Source organism: Lagenorhynchus albirostris, chromosome 2 (genome assembly GCF_949774975.1).
Source record: "Lagenorhynchus albirostris chromosome 2, mLagAlb1.1, whole genome shotgun sequence".
Lineage (NCBI taxonomy): Eukaryota > Metazoa > Chordata > Mammalia > Artiodactyla > Delphinidae > Lagenorhynchus > Lagenorhynchus albirostris.
Window position 1 is genome coordinate 36,452,317 of NC_083096.1, and position 20,385 is coordinate 36,472,701.

The following is a 20,385-nucleotide window of genomic DNA, read 5'->3' on the forward strand; positions in this document are numbered from 1 at the left end:
TCAGACCTCCGGAGAAGCAGCTTGGGGTGGTTCTTGTTCTCCAGGTTCTTATCGATGAGGTCGGAGAGCAGCTGCTTGAGGACGTCGGTGGCGTACTCCAGGCGGCCCTGCAGGCCGGTCATGATGAGCGAGGCCACGTTGCCGCGGTCCCGCATGGAGAAGCTGCGCTGCAGCTCCAGGGTGCGGATGAAGGTCAGCAGGAACACCTTGTTGTTGATGAGCTGGGCGAAGAGCTTCAGGGCCTTCTCCACGTGCTGCTGCCCGTTGCCCTGCACCTGGGATGGGTGTGATGGGCGTGGCTTCAGAGGACGAGCTTCCGGCTCTCCGGGAGGGTGTTGGCTGATGACGATGCCAGCTATAGGGCCCTCTCCATGACGCCTGTAACCGCCCCACCCTCGGTGATGTAGGAATAACTGGTCCCTGAGGTCTGCAGTCTGCTCTGACTTCCCCCTGGGTTGAGAGGGTTGGGCTCCAGGTAGAGACCTCAGAGAGGATGCTATTCATCCGATTTTCCCAAGGATGCAACACAATAGGAGATACTGCAGCAGACTAGCTTGGTTTACTAGTCTCCCCTTAATCTCCTCTGCCCTGATTTATTATCTTTAGTAAAACAAACTGAGAAATGAAAAAACAAGCCTCACAGAATCATAGGTCTTTCCTTAAGCCTGCTTAAATCCATTCGGAAATGAGGCAGAATCTTAATTAATTCAGTCATTAATTAAAAAATGACAAATAATCAGCTTTCCCCTGGAATCATCCCAAAGAGCCTGGGTGCCCCCCCGGCTGTGATTTTCCTGGTTGGAAAAATCCCCGTTACGGTGATGCTTCTACAAGCTATTTCTCCTCCTCACTCCTGACCTTCTTCTGAGCACTGGGCCCCATTGGCATTTCCTAGGAAACCCAGGCCCCACGTCCCTGCTGGGCAGCTGGGTGAGGGAGGCGGCTGTTACCTCCAGCTCACGCAGGACGGGATGGTCCTCAATGCCAGGGAACAGGACTCGCATAGCATAGGTCCGATAGTCCAGGTAGGGGATTCCTGAGCGGTCCAGGTCACTGGTCAGCTCGTTGATGTCTGTCTGGAGCTCGGCAAAAGCTATGAAAGTGCAGTGGAGACAGGGAAGCTCAGGAGGGGAATGCAGGCCGGGGAGGGGAAGGCGGGAGAAGTTCGTGGAGGAGGGAAGGGCCAGGTGTAGAGACAGGGAGGGTTATAGGGGTGCGTCTCCAGGGGCGATGAGATATCTCCAGTCTGCCTTTCTTAGGTGGTGGGACTATGGGTGATTTTTATATTATTTCCTCCTCTATGCTTACCTATAATTTTGAATTTTCTTTCTATGTATTATAAGTGTAGTTAAAACAAAGGAAGCCCATGACTTGGGTCATGCAGGTGATACAGGTGCTAGAAGCAGGTGAGAGGCAGTGGTCGAACAGATCAAACAAAGACCAGAATAGGTAGCTTTGCTCCCCTTTTCCAAGCAAGAGAATAAACCAAGATCCAAAAACCTTGGGGGAAAATGAAAATCAAAACCACCATGAGATACCACTTCATACCCATTAGGATGGCTACTATAAAAAAGTGGAAAATAACATGTGTTGGCTAGGATGTGGAAAAACTGGAACCCTCATATCTTGCTGGAGGGAATGTAAAGTGGTACAGCTGCTCTGGAAACCAATTTTGTGATTCCTCCAAAAATTAAACATAGAATTACCAAATGACCCAGCAATTCCTCTCCTACATATACACCCAAAAGAACTGAAAACAGGGACTTGAACAGATGCTTGTACCCTCACGTTCACAGCAGCATTATTCATGATACCAAAAGGTGGAAACAACCCAAATGTCCATTGATGGATAAATTGATAAGTAAAATGTGGTTTATATACCCAATGGACTATTATTTAGCCTTAAAAGGGAATGAAGTTCTCTCAAATGCTACAACATGGATGAACCTTAAAGACATGATGCTAAGTGAAATAAACCAAACACAAAGGGACACATACTGTGTGATGCCATTTATATGAGTTTCCTAGAGTAGTCAAATTCATAGAGACAGAAAGTGGGAGAGGAGGATGAGGGATTATTGTTTCATGAGTACAGAGTTTCAGATGGGGAAAATGTGGAAGTTCTGGAGATGGATGGTGGTGATGGCCACACGATACTGTGAATGTACTTAATGCCTCTTAATCTCTTTTTAAATAACCAATTAACTTCTGTGCACAGAAGTGGAGAGAGCACTAGGGTGCAAAGATAAGAAAGTTAAAATGGTAAATGTTATGTTATATATATTTAACATTCACACTCACACATGAACGAAACTGAGAACACCACCAAACCCAGACTTAGGGAACCCTGACCACCAGGCCCTTGGCCAAACAGGGGCTTCCCCTTGGTGGCAGACCTGTCTCCTGACGCCCTCCTTGCTCCTCCCCAGCCCTGGCGCTGGGAGGAGCCTGGCCCACTTTGCCCCAGCCCAGCTCTTCCCTTTCATCCAGCAGAGGGCTTGTTCTGATCTTGAAGTTTGCAGCAAAAGGAGAAGTCTTTTGATTCCTAATTGAGATGTTTACCCAGGGAGTCTTCCAGGTCCTCAGCCCAAGGGGACACCAGGTAGCTGTGGTTGCTTGGGAGACAGAAGAAACACTGTCTCCACCACCACAGCCTGGGATGCCCTGCAAGTGGCCTTCAGAGGCTCAGCCTGCAGTACTGGCTGAAGTCACAATGTGGGGGAGGGGATGGGGTGGAAGGGAGGGCATGTGCTCTCACCTTTCCTGCTGCTCCAAGGCAGCCAGGCAAAAGGAGCTGTCACTCCTACGTGGGGATCTAGAGTCTGAGGCAACAGGGCCCAGGAGGCTCTGACTGTGGGGAGACTGCGGTCCCGGGAAGGAGAGTAGGCTGGGCCAGACTGTGGGATGAGTCAGGGCACAGGGGGACAGAATAATGGGATCAGGTCTGGGGCCTTACTGTGGGCATTTTAAGGGCAAAGGAAGTTTAAGAGAAAACAGAGGTCAAAGTGGAGCAGGGTGGCTTGTGGTAGAAGAGATGGGAGCAAAGATGAGAGCTATTTTAGGGAGGGGGGTAATAAGGCTGGTGAGGAAAGAGGGTCCCAGAAACGAGGGAGTGCCTCCACTTACCTTCCTTACACTCCAGGGCTACACGGGACTCCAGGTTGTCCATCTGCATTTGGAGCCGCTTGAGAGTGAGGTCATTTTCTCGAGACTTGCGCTTGTAGGCGATGAGCACAATGATGACGATGATGAGCAGTAGGCTGCCACCTGCCGCGATGCTGACGATGGCTGGCAGGGTCAGCAAGCTATCTGAGATGACACTCACCGAGCCGGGCGAGAATACCATGCCACCCACGTGGACCTGTGCATGGCACACACACGGTCACTGTAGAGCCCTGGCATCCAATCCTTCTTGATTCAGAAAGGGCATGAGAGACCACAACCACACAGTGCAGTCTGGATACAAAACAACTTCCTGCTTATCATCTGCCTTTCTTTTCTTGTGTTCTTAGCTCCTACCCATTTTAATATAGCACTTTGTGATGAGGAGATATGGAGGAGGTTGAAGACCCTTTCTTTATGACAGATTATACATGAAAGATGAGGAGGGGAGGAATAATAAGACGGTTCACTCACCATGACCTTGTGCTGCCCAGTGAGGTTGGGAGGCTCGCAGAGCAGTTGTGTCTCAGACACAGTGACAGTGCATGGGGTCTCTCCAATCAGCACAGTGTAGTTGAGTTTGGCACCTCCAGAAGCAGGAGGGCAGAGGTTTTTGCCCTGTAGGTAAGAGCAATCTTAATAGGAATAATTGACACATGTGCACAGAAGTTAATTGGTTATTTAAAAGGAGATTAAGACCAGTCCCTCCCATCAGGAAGCTTCCACAAGCCTCTTAGATAGCCTCATCCACCAGAGAGCAGACAGCAGAAGCAAGAAGAACTACAATCCTGCAGCCTGTGGAACAAAAACCACATTCACAGAAAAATAGACAAGATGAAAAGGTAGAGGGCTATGTACCAGATGAAGGAACAAGATAAAACCCGAGAAAAACAACTTAATGACGTGGAAATAGGCAACCTTCCAGAAAAAGAATTCAGAATAATGATAATGAGGATGATCCAGGACCTCGGAAAAAGAATGGAGGCAAAGATCGAGAAGATGGAAGAAATGTTTAACAAAGACCTAGAAGAAATAAAGAACAAACAAACAGAGATGAACAATACAATAACTGAAATGAAAACTACACTAGAAGGAATCAATAGCAGAATAACTGAGGCAGAAGAACGGATAAGTGACCTGGAAGACAGAATGGTAGAATTCACTGCTGCGGAACAGTGAATGAAAAAGAAATGAAGAAGAATGAAAAGAATGAAAAATGAAAAGAAATGAAGAGAGCCTAAGAGACCTCTGGGAAAACACTAAACGCAACAACATTCGCATTATAGCGGTCCCAGAAGGAGAAGAGAGAGAGAAAGGACCCGAGAAAATATTAGAAGAGATTATAGTCAAACACTTCCCTAACATGGGAAACGAAATAGCCACCCAAGTCCAGGAAGCACAGAGAGTCCCATACAGGATAAACCCAAGGAGAAACACGCCGAGACACATAGTAATCAAATTGGCAAAAATTAAAGACAAAGAAAAATTATTGAAAGCAGCAAGGGAAAAACGACAAATAACATACAAGGGAACTCCCATAAGGATAACAGCTGATACCTCAGCAGAAACTCTACAAGCCAGAAGGGAGTGGCAGGATATACTTAAAGTGATGAAAGGGAAGAACTGACAACCAAGATTACTCTACCCAGCAAGGATCTCACTCAGATCCGATGGAGAAATCAAAAGCTTTACAGACAAGCAAAAGCTAAGAGAATTCAGCACCACCTAACCAACAAACGCTAAAGGAACTTCTCTAACTGGGAAACACAAGAGAAGAAAAGGACCTACAAAAACAAACCCAAAACAATTAAGAAAATGGTAATAGGAACATACGTATTGATAATTACCTTAAACATGAATGGATTAAATGCTCCAACCAAAAGACACAGGCTTGCTGAATGGATACAAAAAACAAGACCCATATATATGCTGTTTACAGGAGACCCACTGCAGACCTAGGGACACATACAGACTGAAAGTGAGGGGATGGAAAAAGATATTCCATGCAAATGGAAATCAAAAGAAAGCTGGAGTAGCAATAATAATATCAGATAAAATAGACTTTAAAATAAAGAATGTTACAAGTGACAAGGAAGGACACTATATAATGATCAAGGGATCAATCCAAGAAGAAGATATAACAATTATAAATATATATGCACCCAACATAGGAGCACCTCAATACATAAGGCAACTGCTAACAGCTCTAAAAGAGGAAATCAACAGTAACACAATAATAGTGGGGGACTTTAACACCTCACTTACACCAACGGACAGATCATCCAAACAGAAAATTAATAAGGAAACACAGCTTTAAATGACACAATAGACCAGATAGATTTAATTGATATTTATAGGACATTCCATTCCAAAACAGCAGATTACACTTTCTTCTCAAGTGCGCACAGATCATTCTCCAGGATAGATCACATCTTGGATTACAAATCAAGCCTCAGTAAATTTAAGAAAATTGAAATCATGTCAACCATCTTTTCTGACCACAACACTATGAGATTAGAAATCAATTACAGGGAAAAAAATACACAAACACATGGAGGCTAAACAATACGTTACTAAATAACCAAGAGATCACTGAAGAAATCAAAGAAGAAATCAAAAAATACCTAGAGACAAATGACAATGAAAACACGATGATCCAAAACCTATGGGATGCAGCAAAAGCAGTTCTAAGAGGGACGTTTATGGCTATACAAGCCCACCTCAAGAAACAAGAAAAGTCTCAAATAAACAATCTAACGTTACACCTAAAGGAACTAGAGAAAGAAGAACAAACAAAACCCAAAGTTAGCAGAAGGAAAGAAATCATCAAGATCAGAGCAGAAATAAATTAAATAGAAACAAAGAAAACAATAGTAAAGACCAATAAAGTAAAAGCTGGTTCTTTGAGAAGATAAACAAAATTGATAAACCATTAGCCAGACACATCAAGAAAAAGAAGGAGAGGACTCAAATCAATAAAATTAGAAATTAAAAAGAAGAAGTTACAACAGACACCCCAGAAATACAAAGCATCCTAAGAGACTATTACAAGCAACTCTATGCCAATAAAATGGACAACCTGGAAGAAATGGACAAATTCTTAGAAAGGTATAACCTTCCAAGACTGAACCAGGAAGAAATAGGAAATATGAACAGACCAATCACAAGTAATGAAATTGAAACTGTGATTAAAAAGTTTCCAACAAACAAAAGTCCAGGACCAGATGGCTCCACAGGTGGATTCTATCAAACATTTAGAGAAGAGCTAACACCCATCTTTCTCAAGCTCTTCCAAAAAATTGCAGAGGAAGGAATACTCCCAAACTCATTCTATGAGGCCACCATCACCCTGATACCAAAACAAGACAAAGATGCTACAAAAAAAGAAAATTACAGACCAATATCACTGATGAATATAGATGCAAAAATCCTCAACAAAATGCTAGCAAACAGAATCCAACAACACATTAAAAGGATCACACACCATGATCAAGTGGGATTTACTCCAGGGATGCAAGGATTCTTCAATATACACAAATGAGTGAATGTGATACACCATATCAACAAATTGAAGAATAAAAACCATATGATCATGTCAAAAGATGCAGAAAAAGCTTTTGACAAAATTCAACACCCATTTATGACAAAAACTCTCCAGAAAGCGGGCATAGAGGGAACCTACTTCAACATAATAAAGGCCATATACTACAAACCCACAGCAAACATCATTCTCAATGGTGAAAAACTGAAAGCATTTCCTCTAAGATCAGGAACAAGACACGGATGTCCACTCTCACCACTATTATTCAACATAGTTTTGGAAGTCCTAGCCACGGCAATCAGAGAAGAAAAAGACATAAAAGGAATACAAATTGGAAAAGAAGAAGTAAAACTGTCACCGTTTGCAGATGACATGACACTATACATAGAGAATCCTAAAGATGCCATCAGAAAACTACTAGACCTAGTCAATGAATTTGGTAATGCTGCAGGATACAAAATTAATGCACAGAAATCTCTTGCATTCCTATACACTAATGATGAAAAATCTGAAAGAGAAATTAAGGAAAGTCTCCCATTTACTACAGCAACAAAAAGAATAAAATAGCTAGGAATAAACCTACCTAGGGAGACAAAAGACCTGTATGCAGAAAACTATAAGACACTAATGAAAGAAATTAAAGATGATATCAACAGATGGAGAGACATACCATGTTCTTGGATTGGAAGAATCAATATTGTGAAAATGACTATACTACCCAAAGCAATCTACAGATTCAATTCAATCCCTATCAAATTACCAATGGCATTTTTTACAGAACTAGAACAAAAAGTCTTAAAATTTGTATGGAGACACAAAAGACCCCGAATAGCCAAAGCAATCTTGAGAACGAAAAAAGGAACTGGAGGAATTAGGCTCCCTGACTTCAGACTATACTACAAAGCTACAGTTATCAAGATGGTATGGTACTGGCACAAAAACAGAAATATAGATCAATGGAACAAGATAGAAAGCCCAGAGATAAACCCACACGCCTATGGTCAACTAATCTATGACAAAGAAGGCAAGGATATACAATGGAGAAAAGACAGTCTCTTCAATAAGTGGTGCTGGGAAAAGTGGACAGCTATATGTAAAAGAATGATATTAGAACACTCCCTAACACCATACACAAAAATAAACTCAAAATGTATTACACACCTAAATGTAAGACTGGGCACTATAAAACTCTTAGAGGAAAACATAGGAAGAACACTCTTTGATATAAATCACAGCAACATATTTTTTGATCCACCTCCTAGAGTAATGGAAATAAAAACAAAAATAAACAAATGGGACCTAATGAAACTTAGAAGCTTTTGCACAGCAAAGTAAACCATAAACAAGACGAAAAGACAACCCTCAGAATGGGAGAAAATATTTGCAAATGAATCATCGGACAAAGGATTAATCTCCAAAATATATAAATAGCTCATGCAGCTCAATATTAAAAAAATAAACAACCCAATCCAAAAATGGGCAGAAGACCTAAATAGACATTTCTCCAAAGAAGACATACAGATGGCCAAGAAGCACATGAAAAGATGCTCAACATCACTAATTATTAGAGAAATGCAAATCAAAACTACAATGAGGTATCACTTCACACCAGTTAGAATGGGCATCATCAGAAAATCTACAAACAACAAATGCTGGAGAGGGTGTGGAGAAAAGGGAACCCTCCCGCACTGTTGGTGGGAATGTAAATTGATACAGGCACTTGGAGAACAGTATGGAGGTTCCTTAGAGAACTAAAAATAGAATTACCATATGACCCAGCAATCCCACTAGTGGCCATATACCCAGAGAAAACCATAGTTCAAAAAGACACATGCACCCCAATGTTCAATGCAGCACTATTTACAATAGCCAGGTCATGGAAGCAACCTAAATGCGCATCAACAGACGAATGGATAAAGAAGATGTGGCACATATATACAATGGAATATTACTCAGCCATCAAAAGGAACGAAACTGGGTCATTTGTAGGGACGTGGATGGATCTAGAGACTGTCATACAGAGTGAAGTAAGTTAGAAAGAGGAAAACAAATATCGTATATTAACGCATATATGTGGAACCTAGAAAGTGGTACAGATAAACCGGTTTGCCGAGCAGAAATTGAGACACAGAAGTAGAGAAAAAACAGATGGACACCAAGGGGGGAAAGCGGTGGGGTGGTGGTGGTGGTGGTGTGCTGAATTGGGAGATTGGGATTGACATTTATTCATTGATGTGTATAAAATGGATGACTAATAAGAAAAAAAATCTGATAGTGGAATGGACTTGGAATCTTTCATCACCTTACACGGTTCCTTGAACTTTGTAGGTGTCTGAAATAATATTCAATAATTCTCTGCCAGCTGTTGATCTTAATGAACTAAATAAGGCTTTTGTCTTAGCTTTCTTAATAAGTTATAACACAGAGAAAAGTGCATAAGTTTAACTATAAACTTATGACTTATGTGAGTTATCTGAACTCCCATTAGTATTACCACTACTCAGATCAAGAAACAGAATTTTCCCAGGATCTCGGAAGCCTTCCTTATACCATTTCCTCATCATGACCCCTGCTTTCTGCCCCCAAAGTAACCATTATCTTCACCATAAATTTGTTTTGCCCAGTTTTGAATTTTTAAAAAAGAAACCATACAATGTATATCATTTTATGTCTGCCTTGTTTTGCTGAATATTGCTCATGAGTTTTATTTCTGTTGTTGCTTGTAGCAATGCTCACTTATTTTTATTGTCTTCTATATTTTATTATATAAATGCAAAATATATTCTAATGTTGATGAACAAAATAAATAAATAAAAATAAAAAGAGATTAAAGAGGTGGGGTAAGGGGAGCAATGCAAAAACCAATGAGTGACTCCATGGTAAATTTTTGGAGAGGACTTCTAACAGCCACAATTTAGACAGAAAAAGAGAAAACAAAGGGAAGAGAGAATGAAAGGGAGGACGAGAGTGGTAAAGAGAAAGGAAGCGGGGACCAAACAGTAAACAAGTGAAAGTTTGGGGGAGGATGCAGGGGATAGAAGTGAAAGTGGTAGAGTAACACACACCTGGAAGGATGGTACCAGGGGACCGTGACCTCTTCACATCTGAGGGCAGTTACTGCGGCCACGGATGGGGTCAATAAAGGACATCGTTGCTTCCAGTGCACTGCAGGACTTTTAGGTCCCAAAGCTCACAAGGACACACAGAAATACTCTACGGTGTTCCTTGAGAATCCCAAGTGCAAGATATGTCACTCAATGGGTCGATATGTATAACCAAGCTCCCTTCACAGGGAGATGACACCCATGTGAGCCCGTGTGCATCGAAGGGAGGCCAGGCCAGGAGAGGGGTGCTCCGGCCACCCCTGCGCGTGGCAGGCAGCCATCCCACCCTCCTACCTTCAGAATGATGGGGGATCCCGGCTTTTGATCCAAGACCCCAGTGGGGCTGAGCAGTTCAAAGGTCGGGTTGGGGTAGTAGATGAACTTGGTGTCGTTGTAAATCAGCAAGGACTGGACATTGTTAAAGACGAATCCAAACTCGTCCGGCCGTTCCACGGTGTCCAGGCCGGGCCGGTAGTCCGTGGTCAGGGAGGGTGCCAGGCAGGTCAGGGTGGTGGTGTTCACAACCTTGCACACCTAAAGGGCCCAAGAGCATGGCGTTCAAACACCCAGCAGGTGATGGTGGGGGTCACACTGCCGCCCTCCCACCCTTTGCTTGTTTTGGCCGGTCTCCAGTGGGCTACTTGCTTGAGGAAAAGGGCTGTGAAATTGTTTGTTTTTTTTTTCTTTTTTGGCAGGGAGGGGCGTGTTTTAACTTCATTTATTCATTCACCAACACTGAGTGAGCACCTACTTTGTGCCAGGAACGGTGCCAGTAGTTGGGCCATCCGTGAAACAGTCTCAGTCTATCGGGGAGACAAATGATTTGACAAGCATTACAGTGCAGTCCTGGCAGAGGGCCTGGAGCACAGGAGGGGCACCAGCACTGTTAAATGCATGGATGGAGGTGAGAAACGTCCGGGTTGGGGAAGAACCAGGCACTCTGCGGGTGTCCGTGTGTGTGCACGAGCCTGTGTTTGTGCGCGAGCGTGCATGGCCTGAGGCAGGGTGAGGGTGGCTCATGGGAGCTTTCCTTTGGAAGAGATGAATGAAATTTAACCTGAAGAATGCGTAGGACTTACCCAGACAGGGGGGATGGTAAGGGATCAAGTCCCTGGCAGAGAGAACAGCAGCAAAGGTCTGGGGATGAGGGAGCATGGATGTTTGCGGAAAAAGTAGGACAGAAGCAGTCTCCAGCGCGCGCGCGCGCGTGTGTGTGTGTGTGAGATGGAAGGAAGGAAGTTGTGTGAGGTGAGCACATAGTAGGTGTTCAGTTAATGTTTATTGAAAACACTGATGGATGAAAAGGATCCTTTACCTCCTTAAATGTTTTAGTCAGGATCTCTCTCTTCTCCAACCAAGTGCCCCCTAACTCTCCATGGGGGGTATAACCTTGGTATTGACACTGAGTTCATAATGTCCTTTCTTCCTTGGTGGACCCTCATCTCCCAGATAACATCCTAGCTGAGCTGGCCCCGCGTGGCATGTGTTGTGCCATTCTCTCCTCTGGTGGTTTAGTTTGAGGGCTTCCCAAGGCAGCAGCCAGATTGAAGAAAGCGCTCTAGGACCCACGTGTGATCTGGGAAGAAAACCTGGACCCCTCCCCACCTCCTCCTGTCTCGCGCTGCGTGGCTCAGTTTTGGCTCTGGGAGTCACAGTGTCCCAGCAACAGCCAAGGGCATCTGTGAGAACCCTGCTCAAGTACACACTGTCCTGGCAGGTCCACACATGTTGCGTGTCTGGCCAACACACACATACCCAGGCTTCATTTTCGGAAAATAAGACCGTGTGTGAAATTGCAAAAAAAGCTGATACTTGCATAGAAATTATGTCAGAGCTCCAAGTCTTAACCCTCCCTTTCCAGAGGGAGTTGAAGAGTTTAAACCAACAGCTCGCCGAGGGCTTCGTGCCGTGTCGGAGGTTAGTACGCATCCCCGCCCTTTTCAGCTCACCCTTCAGCAGCCCCTTGTGAACCTAATGTCCCTTTCCCGTTCCAGCTGGGGACACCCTGGCATGAGGAAAATGGTGGTGCGGTCAAACAGAGTTGAGCTGGGAGTCCCCTCCCTGGGCTCCACGGGGCAGACCTCCCAGCCCAAGGACCGCTTCCCTGCCCCACCCCTCATCTTCCTCCCTGCTCACTCCAGTGTCCCTGGATGGGACTTCTCTGTGAATGAGCAAATCACCCCCAGACAAACGGCCTCCATTTGCTCTCTGCCCAGCGCTGCATCGGCACTTTGCCAAACATTCCTTTGGGTTTTGCGGCCTTCGCTTTGGCCCTTCTCACGGGCTGCTTCCAAACCCAAAGGCAGGGGGTAGCCCCCGGGGACTGAGGATGACGTGGAGCCCAGGTAGGGCCTCAGGGGCAACATGGTTCTTTCTCACCACTCCTGAAAGAGAGGGCATCGGGCGGAGTTTACGGGCTTCCCATGCTGGGGCCCGGCTTGGTGGAAACCTGCACACCCAGGCCTTTCCTCCAGGCTGCCTGTCAGCCTGCAGACTCCAAGCAGGTCCCTGTTGGAGTTCAGGGCCCCGAATGCTCGAGAGGCAGGAGCTGTCTCTTAACTCCTTGAAGCACTGAGGTCCTGGTGGGTGGGCTGGGAGAACTGCTGGGGAGATTCCTGCCTGGGGCTGCCAACGTGTCCTGGCGGGCGCACAGGACGCCCAGGACCCAGGCCTTCTCAGAAGGCTGCCAGGTGTGGGGAGGCCTGCCCAGCCCAGTCTTCTCTTCCAATAGCTTCCCGGGGACCAATGCTGCAGCCTTTGGAGGTTAATCTTGTCAGTCATGCACTCATCCTCCAAAATTCCCTCTGTACTAGATTAACCACGTCTTTTCTTTTCTGTGTTCTGAGGCTTTAACCTCTGGGGCCTTGCTGGTCCTGGAGGGGCTGCCCCTCCCCAGGCTGGCCAACTCCTAGAGACAGCAAACAGATGGAGGTGGCCTGGGGACACTGAGCCTCGGTCTGGAAGTGGGGCGGGGGCCCCCCTCTTTCACTCATGGATCAGGCTCTACGTTGGGATCTGGAGTTGCGTGCTCTTCTAGCCCAAAGAGCTGTGAGCACAATGGGTCACTGGAGGTGTGATACAGGTGTCTCCACGTCTCTGGCATGATGAAATGTCAAGCCCGCCATCATCTCACGTGGTCTAGTTAGAAGAGTCAGATGTTTGGGATCTAGCTTGGTCCTGCCACCAGCCACCTTCATGACTGGGGGCAAGTCATTACTGCTTTCTGGCCTTAGTTTTCTAAGCTATACAGTGAGAAGTTCGGACTAGATCATCCCTGAGACCTTTCCAGATCTAGCCTTCTGGCAACCTGTCCCTTTCTGTATTTCTCTGTTGCCTAGGGAAGCCTCAAGCATGCTGGGAATGTGTCAGGGATAAGAGGGTAGATCCAACACCATCTCGCCCATCTCCGCCTCCATCTCAGCCTCGTCAATGCCCAGAAGGTCAAAGCAGTAATTCATATGAAAAATAATGGCCGTAACAGCATCTCCTGGACTATAATTATGAATACAATAACATTTCAGAAAACATTGCCTGAAAAGAGTAAGATGGAGCCAGTAGAACGAACTAAAAAATTTATCACAACATAGCAGACATTCTGCTCTTATGATAGAGAACTTTTTTAACATCACAAAAATCCACAGTGGAAAAAAATTAAATTACATGGGTCTGCACAGAGGAATAAAGTGAAATGTTCAGCTTGATCATCTTAGCAACCAGGGTGGAAACATCTGCATGCAGGGACTAACGTTTATCAGGTGCCAGGCTCGTTGCAGGTTACAAATCTGCGAGGCAAGTCTTATCATCAGCATTTCTAGCCAGGGAAGGGAGGATCAGAGACGTTAAACGACTTGATCATGGTTGTAGAGCTAATAGATGGTGGTGTTTTGTTTCCAATTCACAGATGTCTGAATCTGGATCCAGAATTTCTTCTCCCTCTCACCCTACCTCTTATCGGACCTCAAAGTGAACATGGCAGAAAACAGGAGCCCTTTTGCACCATATCTTAAGCTCAGAAGCCAGTATGTTTATATACTCATGACATCACCTTCTGACAAGAAATGATTATACTGTAATTATAAAAATCATTGTGAGGCCCAGGTGTTTGGGGCCATGATTCTGGACTCTTCTCTGGCGGTCGAATGTCCCCGTGCCTAACACAGACCTTATCACACTGCAAAACACAGACACAGCCATGTTTCCTGCAGATTGAGGGGACCCGTGGTTACTCACATTGACAGATTCTTTGCCATTAAACTTGACTCGGATCCTTGGCTCCTGAATGACATCCAGGTTGAAGCCTGTGACGGTCAGGGGTGTGTGGCCACTGGGAACAGGCAGAGTCTGGGTTAGGTGAAAAACCCTCTCAAACTGCTACCACTTGTCCCCCCAGGATCCTCACAGGAGCTGCACTTTGGCAGAAGGGATTAGGTTGCACGGCAGCTGGGTGTATCCCCGCCCGCTCTGCCTCACCTGGCGATACTCCACTCGGGCTCAATGCGCTGCACCCGGGGGTCATCTATGTATTCGAACTGCAGGTTGTTGTCCACACGGGCTCGGTCGACACTCACAGAGACAGGGACGGGCCCCAGCCCATTGGATGACGGGGGCGAGACACACACAATCTCATTCATTGATCGCCTACAGGGAGACCGCAGGAGGGTTGTGAGCAAAGGCATGGGCAAGAGGTGCAGCCTCTGGCCTGAGAAGGGGTTTTCCCTGGTTGGGGGGTATGGCCCAGGAATGTTCTTCTGTCCTTTTATACTCTAGACTGGGGAACATCCCTCAGCAGTGTGTATCAGTGCTTCTCTTTACCTGAGATCTCACTCCAGATGGACTAGGGAGGGAGCCAACTGGAGAAGGGGATTAGAGAAGGTGGGGCAGGGCCAGGGCTCCTTGGGCTTTGGGGGAACTCCTCTTTTCTGGATTTTTCTAGACCATGACTATTTAGCCAGTGCTTAGTGTCTGGTCAGTCAGTTAATAAACTGAGCATCTGCTAGGCAGAGAAGCAAATATTCAGTCCTTGCCCTCAGGCAGTTTATGGTCCAGGGAGGAGATTTACTGGGCAAGTTGGGTTCTCATCCAGGGATTCTTTCAGAATTTTCTCTAGATTCTCCCAGGGCTTCATCAGAATATCTGACAAATAGACAAATAGTAGGTGTTCAATTTTTAGCGCATAAGAGATGCCCTGAGGATGAGTCTGTGCTTGCAGAGGACAGAGGCCATGCAATCTCCATGTTTCTCAAGTCACCATGGTGGGGACATAATGAATGCTTGATCCTGGTGGTGACTGAGAGCTCCTGGGAACCTCCCTCATCAGCAGCTCTTATGGTCCTCACTTCTAAATATCTGTAGAAGTATTTAGCCCCTATGATACTCGCGATACAAATTGACTAGTGGTATATATTTCTTACAGTGACTGGAATGGTGTTTGGGCCCAGGACATGACACATAACATGGGGATGATGGGGCAGGCACATATGTGAACATGCACAGGAACATGTGTGCACAGGCCTCACGTGTACAGTCTCTTAGGGCTCCTTTGAGCCCATCTCACCCATAGAACTCGCAGGTCTGGTTGCCCAGGTAAACAGCCACGCTGCTCCCAGCCCCGAGGTAATGGCCCGTGATGGTCACCATGGTGCCTCCGGACTCTGGCCCTCGGATGGGGCTGAGTGACAATACGGAAGGGTTCTTTGGGAGGAAGCAGAGAAATGATCACAGCTCAGGTTTTACCCAAAGGGAGAAACCCAGGCTAGACTTAAAGACAGAAGGAGGGACTGTGTCCACGCTCAGAGTGAACCCTTTCTAATCCCAAACACTCTCTGCCTACCCTGGAGCTCAGACCCTTTCTAAGAAGAGGCTCCAGGCATATCCAGGGAAGGCAGAAGGGCCGTGTTTTGCAATTAATTAACTCCCCTGGGAGTCTTATGCTCATAACACTGTTGGGAAGGCAGAGATGACACTGACTAATCTATCAATTAGTTTGCAAATTGAGAACAATTTGAAAATGCTTCTCTATCTGGAGCGCATACTGATTTTTTTGGCACAAAATCGATAGGGCTGAATAAAGGATCCCTGCCTGGATTGGGCCACCAAGAGGATCCATTAATGGCCCACGCTTGTGTCCTTCCGTCCCTCCCTAAGCAAGAGAAGGGCACAACAGGTGCAGAGACCTGTCAGGAAATGTTAGATGCATCTTCCCTGACCTTCACCAGGAGGATGGCCCATCGTTGGCTGGGATTTTCTAGTAAGCTCACTAAATCGTAAACTTAAGCCTGAAGCCTAAAAGAAATGTCATCTGGCCTAAAATGCATCAGAAAGAAATTGCTCCTGCCTAGCCGGCAGGGGAGTGGAGTGGAAAGTGCATTTAACTGAGCACCTACACAGGCATGAACTCTAGTCCGCATTAGCCACTCACTAGTGATGGGCCCTGAAGCAAGTTTCTGGATCACTCTGGGCTTTTGTTCCCTCCTCTGTCAAGACAGGAGAGTGGGCTACATGATCTGTAAAGCCCTCCCAGCTCTGACACTCTACAGCTCTCTCCATCCCGTCTTTCTGGGTTTGCTTCTCACACGAGACCCTGTCTGTCCTGCACAGCAGATGGGGTAGGTGGGCTGCAGATATAGGCCATGGTACCCTCCCATCTGAGAGAAGACTGGTACAAGGAAAGGTGGAGATGCTGAGATAAGAAGGCAGAGACTGGAAAACCTAAAACAAGCAGTGAAGTGCTTCAGAGAGAAGAGAATTTTGTGGTCAAATAAATTTTCAATACTCTGAGCAAGGCTGGTTTGACCCCCTCCACTGGTGTTAACACTTTTCAGTGAAGAACTTGATGTGGCAATGTTGCCTAGGTGTCAGAAAAGGGACTTTGGAGCCCCAGAAGCGGGTTGTTCAGCACGAGAAAATAAAGCCTTTGTGAGTCCACCATCTGTTGCTTGGGCGGGAAGAAGTGTTTCCAGGGCTGAGTGTGTGCATATGTGTGTGTAACCACACCAACACACAGAGCAGCTCACTCGTGCATCCCACTCCCATGGTCCTGCACACAGACATGCGTTTCTGCAGGATTCCAAACGGCTCCTCTAAACTCCCACTTACAATATCCTTGGCAGAAAACGAAGTGTGTGGATAAATATAGACCTTTATAATTAGGTCCCTCAGATGATCTGTCCTCATTAGGCTGGAATTAGACAGAGATATCACATTGGTGGGACAAAGGGCAGCCCCTCCCCACCCTGTGTCTAGGATCCACTTTCTAAGAAAGGCCTGATTTTGCTTATTTAGAACTCTGACCTGTGGCTCTCTGGGACGCCAAAGTCTCCAAAGTGTTGTTGGTCATGAACTTGACCCACCCAGGAAAGACAGGCTTTCCCTTTTCTGGTCTCCTACTCCATCTGCAAGAAGCCTGGAGGTGCCGGCTCGGGAGAGGGGTGGGTGGGACTTTCCTGGGAGAAGCCTGGAGCAGAAATATGCCCTTGCTGAAAGCCTGTAGCTCAGCACTAGACCCAATACTCACCACAAACGTGTACTGTTGATGGGATTTGGTCATGAACTCTGGCTTACACTCGCCAATGCACAGGCGCACGGGCCCAGAGGTGGTCCCCACAAGGGCATGGCCCATCTCACAAACGATCCTGAGGAGAGAGCAAACCTTTCCATGAGAGACCTGGGGAGAGCTGCATCCCTGCCCCAGCTTGCTCACCCCGTCATAGTCACAGTGAATGACTCATCACAGTCTTACAGTAGTGCTGGACCAAGACTCAGCTTGCTCAACCATGTGGCTGTGTGACCTTGGGTAAAGTACTTTCCCGCTCTGGGCTTTAGTCTCTCATTGGTACAGTGAGAGGTTGGATGAGCTCAACTCTAAAGCCCTCGAAACGCTATGCTGCCTATTTCTATGAGCAAGCCTCTAGTCCCCGGTGCCTAGTGCAGGGCTTGGCATTGGGTATCAACCCAATATTTGTGGAATAAACCTAATGTTCAACAGAGAGATCTAGGGGCAGTAATTTAGTGCTCTTTTTTGTGTGACAAGCCAACACTGCAACACTCCCGAGAAGAGGGAGTGAGGACTGATTTGCCAAGCTGATTCAATTGTGGTTTGTTTCCTGCAGTGAGGGAACAGATAATCTGGTGAGATAGTGAGTTCCCCAAACTGGAGCTCCCAGCTGAATGGGAGGAGTGGCATCCAGTGGCAGCAGGCAAGGGGGTGGGAGGTGGATGAGTTCATTAGGACAGCAATCGACACTGGACTCCCACTTAATCAAGGGCTGAGCTCACAGAGCTGGTGGGTGAGGCGGTGAACCAGCCCTGGGGTTGGAAGTCATGTCTCACGGGAGAACTGGAGAACGGTGGCGGCGGGGCGGGGGGAGGGAGGGGGGAGGCACTCTCTCTCGTGATGTGCAGCTTGATACCCCCAGTGAGGGCTTCCCTGGTACCTGAGATAAGTTACAACAAGCACATTTACAGACGGGTTGCCTTAGCCACAGCAGACTCTAGAAAGAGTGGGCAGCTGGAGGATATGGGAGGGACTGAAGAAATCAGATTCTTGGGGGGATCTCTTGCCTGGAATTTTAAGGCACGGGATGGGTGGGAAAGGGCTCCACCAGGCTCAGCAAAAGGGAACCCAGGGGACAGATGGAAGGCTTTTCTTTCCTTCCCAATGCCATTTAAGAGTTCAGTCTGAGCAGTCTGGTGCCCTTGGTAGGTTGGTTTAGTGGGGAGTCAGAAAAACAGACCCCTCTCCACTAATCCCCAGCATTATGCAGGCACGGTGGGGAAGATCCGTGTTTAACGGAGGACGCTTATCTCAACAACTTCTCTAGGAAGGAAGGTAACTAAACAGAGATTTCATTTTGATGTAATAAAACTTGCATTAAACAAATACAAGGCGTGCTCACACACACGGCATGCCACCGATCTCCAGCTCCTTCCTAACAGTTAATCCCAAATAAGTACTTTCACTCCCGGTGAATATTTACTTTACATACAATGACTGTCTTATTACGTTTAGCATATTAGGTTCGACAAGAAAGTACTGAGTGCATGTCAGAGGACGTTCTCCTTTCCCTTCCTCTGTGAATAAATTAATTATGAACCCACAGTAAAGATGATAGTGATGATCAATTAGTATTCTACATGTAAGCGTCTCCTTAAACCTCATTAGCGGAGCATTTGAGAAGCTTAATTTAAGGTACGACGTGGGGTTATTTCCATGCTGCTACCTGCTTGGAGTAACAACTCTCCCATCCTGAGCACCTGTTCCCCTTTGGGGTCCCTGTCATGCTGTCACATTGCTCCGGGCTCTCAAGGAGCATCAGAGGATTATCGACGCTCTACTGGGGGTCTGGGGTGTGAAGAAGAGGAGGCAGCAGATAAGTCTCTTTCTCTCTCTTCTAATCAGTGCTTTCTTGTCCCTCACTCACCCCCCTTGGCCACTGTGGCTGGAGCCACCCTCGAGAAGAAAAGCAGAAGCAAATCATGGCAGGCTTGAAGTCATGGAAAGAGGAAACAAGAACACGTGAAGGTCATAGGCATATTTGCTCCTCCTGGGGCCTGTCTAGGAGAGGAGAAGGCTAGAATGGCCTGTTCAGCTGTCTGGGGCGTCTTGGCACACTGTCTTTTCTAGAACATTTTCTTGTTCAGGGTTTGTGGCCCAAAAGATGAGCTTTGCACGTCAAGCACGTGGGAGAAGAGGGTGGATGGGAGATGGCACTGCCCAAGTGTCCAAGGCTGAATGCCTGCAGTTGGCTCTCAGTGTCCCGCTTGGAAGGGTATGATGCAGGGGCCGAGGCTGCAGGGAGGGCCTAGAGCTGGACCATGGGTTCCCTTCCTTGGCACTGCAGCTGACTCCTTTCCCTGCTGGTGGAATGAGGTTCTACTTCATCCAGTGAGTGGGAGAGGAGAAGCAGTCAGCGGTGGACTGTAGAATGGTCTGGGTTGCTAAGTCTAAGGGCTGGGTGCTAAGTCTAAGGGCTGGGTGAGAGTCCTGAGGACTCAGACCATGTTGTGGAAGAACTCTAATGACCTCTAACTCTTCTTCCTTTCTATTCCTGGGACCCAGTGCTCGCAGCGAAGGATGGAGAGGCCTCCTTGAGTGTATTTGTTATTGGCATTTGTTCTCTGAGCTCAAGGAGATAGAGGGTTAAAGGAAGAAGCAAGGGCAGCTATAGGGAGTGGAGAAGGTTATACTGAGGAAGGAGGGTCAGGCCAAAGCAGATTCTGTACCTCAACAACAAACAAGAGCTACAATTTGTCGAGCTGTGTGTGGCAGGCACTGGCCCAGATAGGATCTCGTGTCATCCTCAGGCATCCTACAGGGTGGGTCTTCTCCATTTTTATAGACAAGGAAGCCAAGGCTCAGAGGTGCTAAGTGACTCATCTGTGGCCATAGTGCTGGGAAGTGGCAGAGCCACGATTCAAATCCAGGTCAGCCTGGCTGCAAAGCTCATGCCTTTGACCGTTCCACTCTACTGCCCCTAGAATCAGTGGAATCTTCTGTGTCTCTCGTGGAAGGGACAGGATGGACATGGTGGCTGTGCTGGGGTGGAGGTGACGTGGCTGTGGGGGGCTGGGGCGGGAGGA

General features: G+C 46.8%; 1 protein-coding gene across 2 annotated transcripts in view; it reads right to left on the reverse strand.

Annotated features, from left to right (window-relative positions):
- PLXNA2 (plexin A2) overlaps window positions 1-20,385 on the reverse strand; it is a 216,498-nt gene that overhangs the window by 15,228 nt on the left and 180,885 nt on the right. For both annotated transcript variants that reach the window (XM_060130559.1, XM_060130565.1), the window contains exons 14-22: window positions 17,321-17,438; window positions 15,362-15,498; window positions 14,278-14,445; window positions 14,038-14,131; window positions 10,102-10,341; window positions 3,637-3,780; window positions 3,127-3,361; window positions 951-1,093; window positions 7-275 (exon numbers count right to left, since the gene is read on the reverse strand). In XM_060130559.1, the coding sequence (XP_059986542.1) occupies window positions 7-275; window positions 951-1,093; window positions 3,127-3,361; window positions 3,637-3,780; window positions 10,102-10,341; window positions 14,038-14,131; window positions 14,278-14,445; window positions 15,362-15,498; window positions 17,321-17,438 (1,548 nt within the window). The remainder of the gene's footprint in view (window positions 1-6; window positions 276-950; window positions 1,094-3,126; window positions 3,362-3,636; window positions 3,781-10,101; window positions 10,342-14,037; window positions 14,132-14,277; window positions 14,446-15,361; window positions 15,499-17,320; window positions 17,439-20,385) is intronic.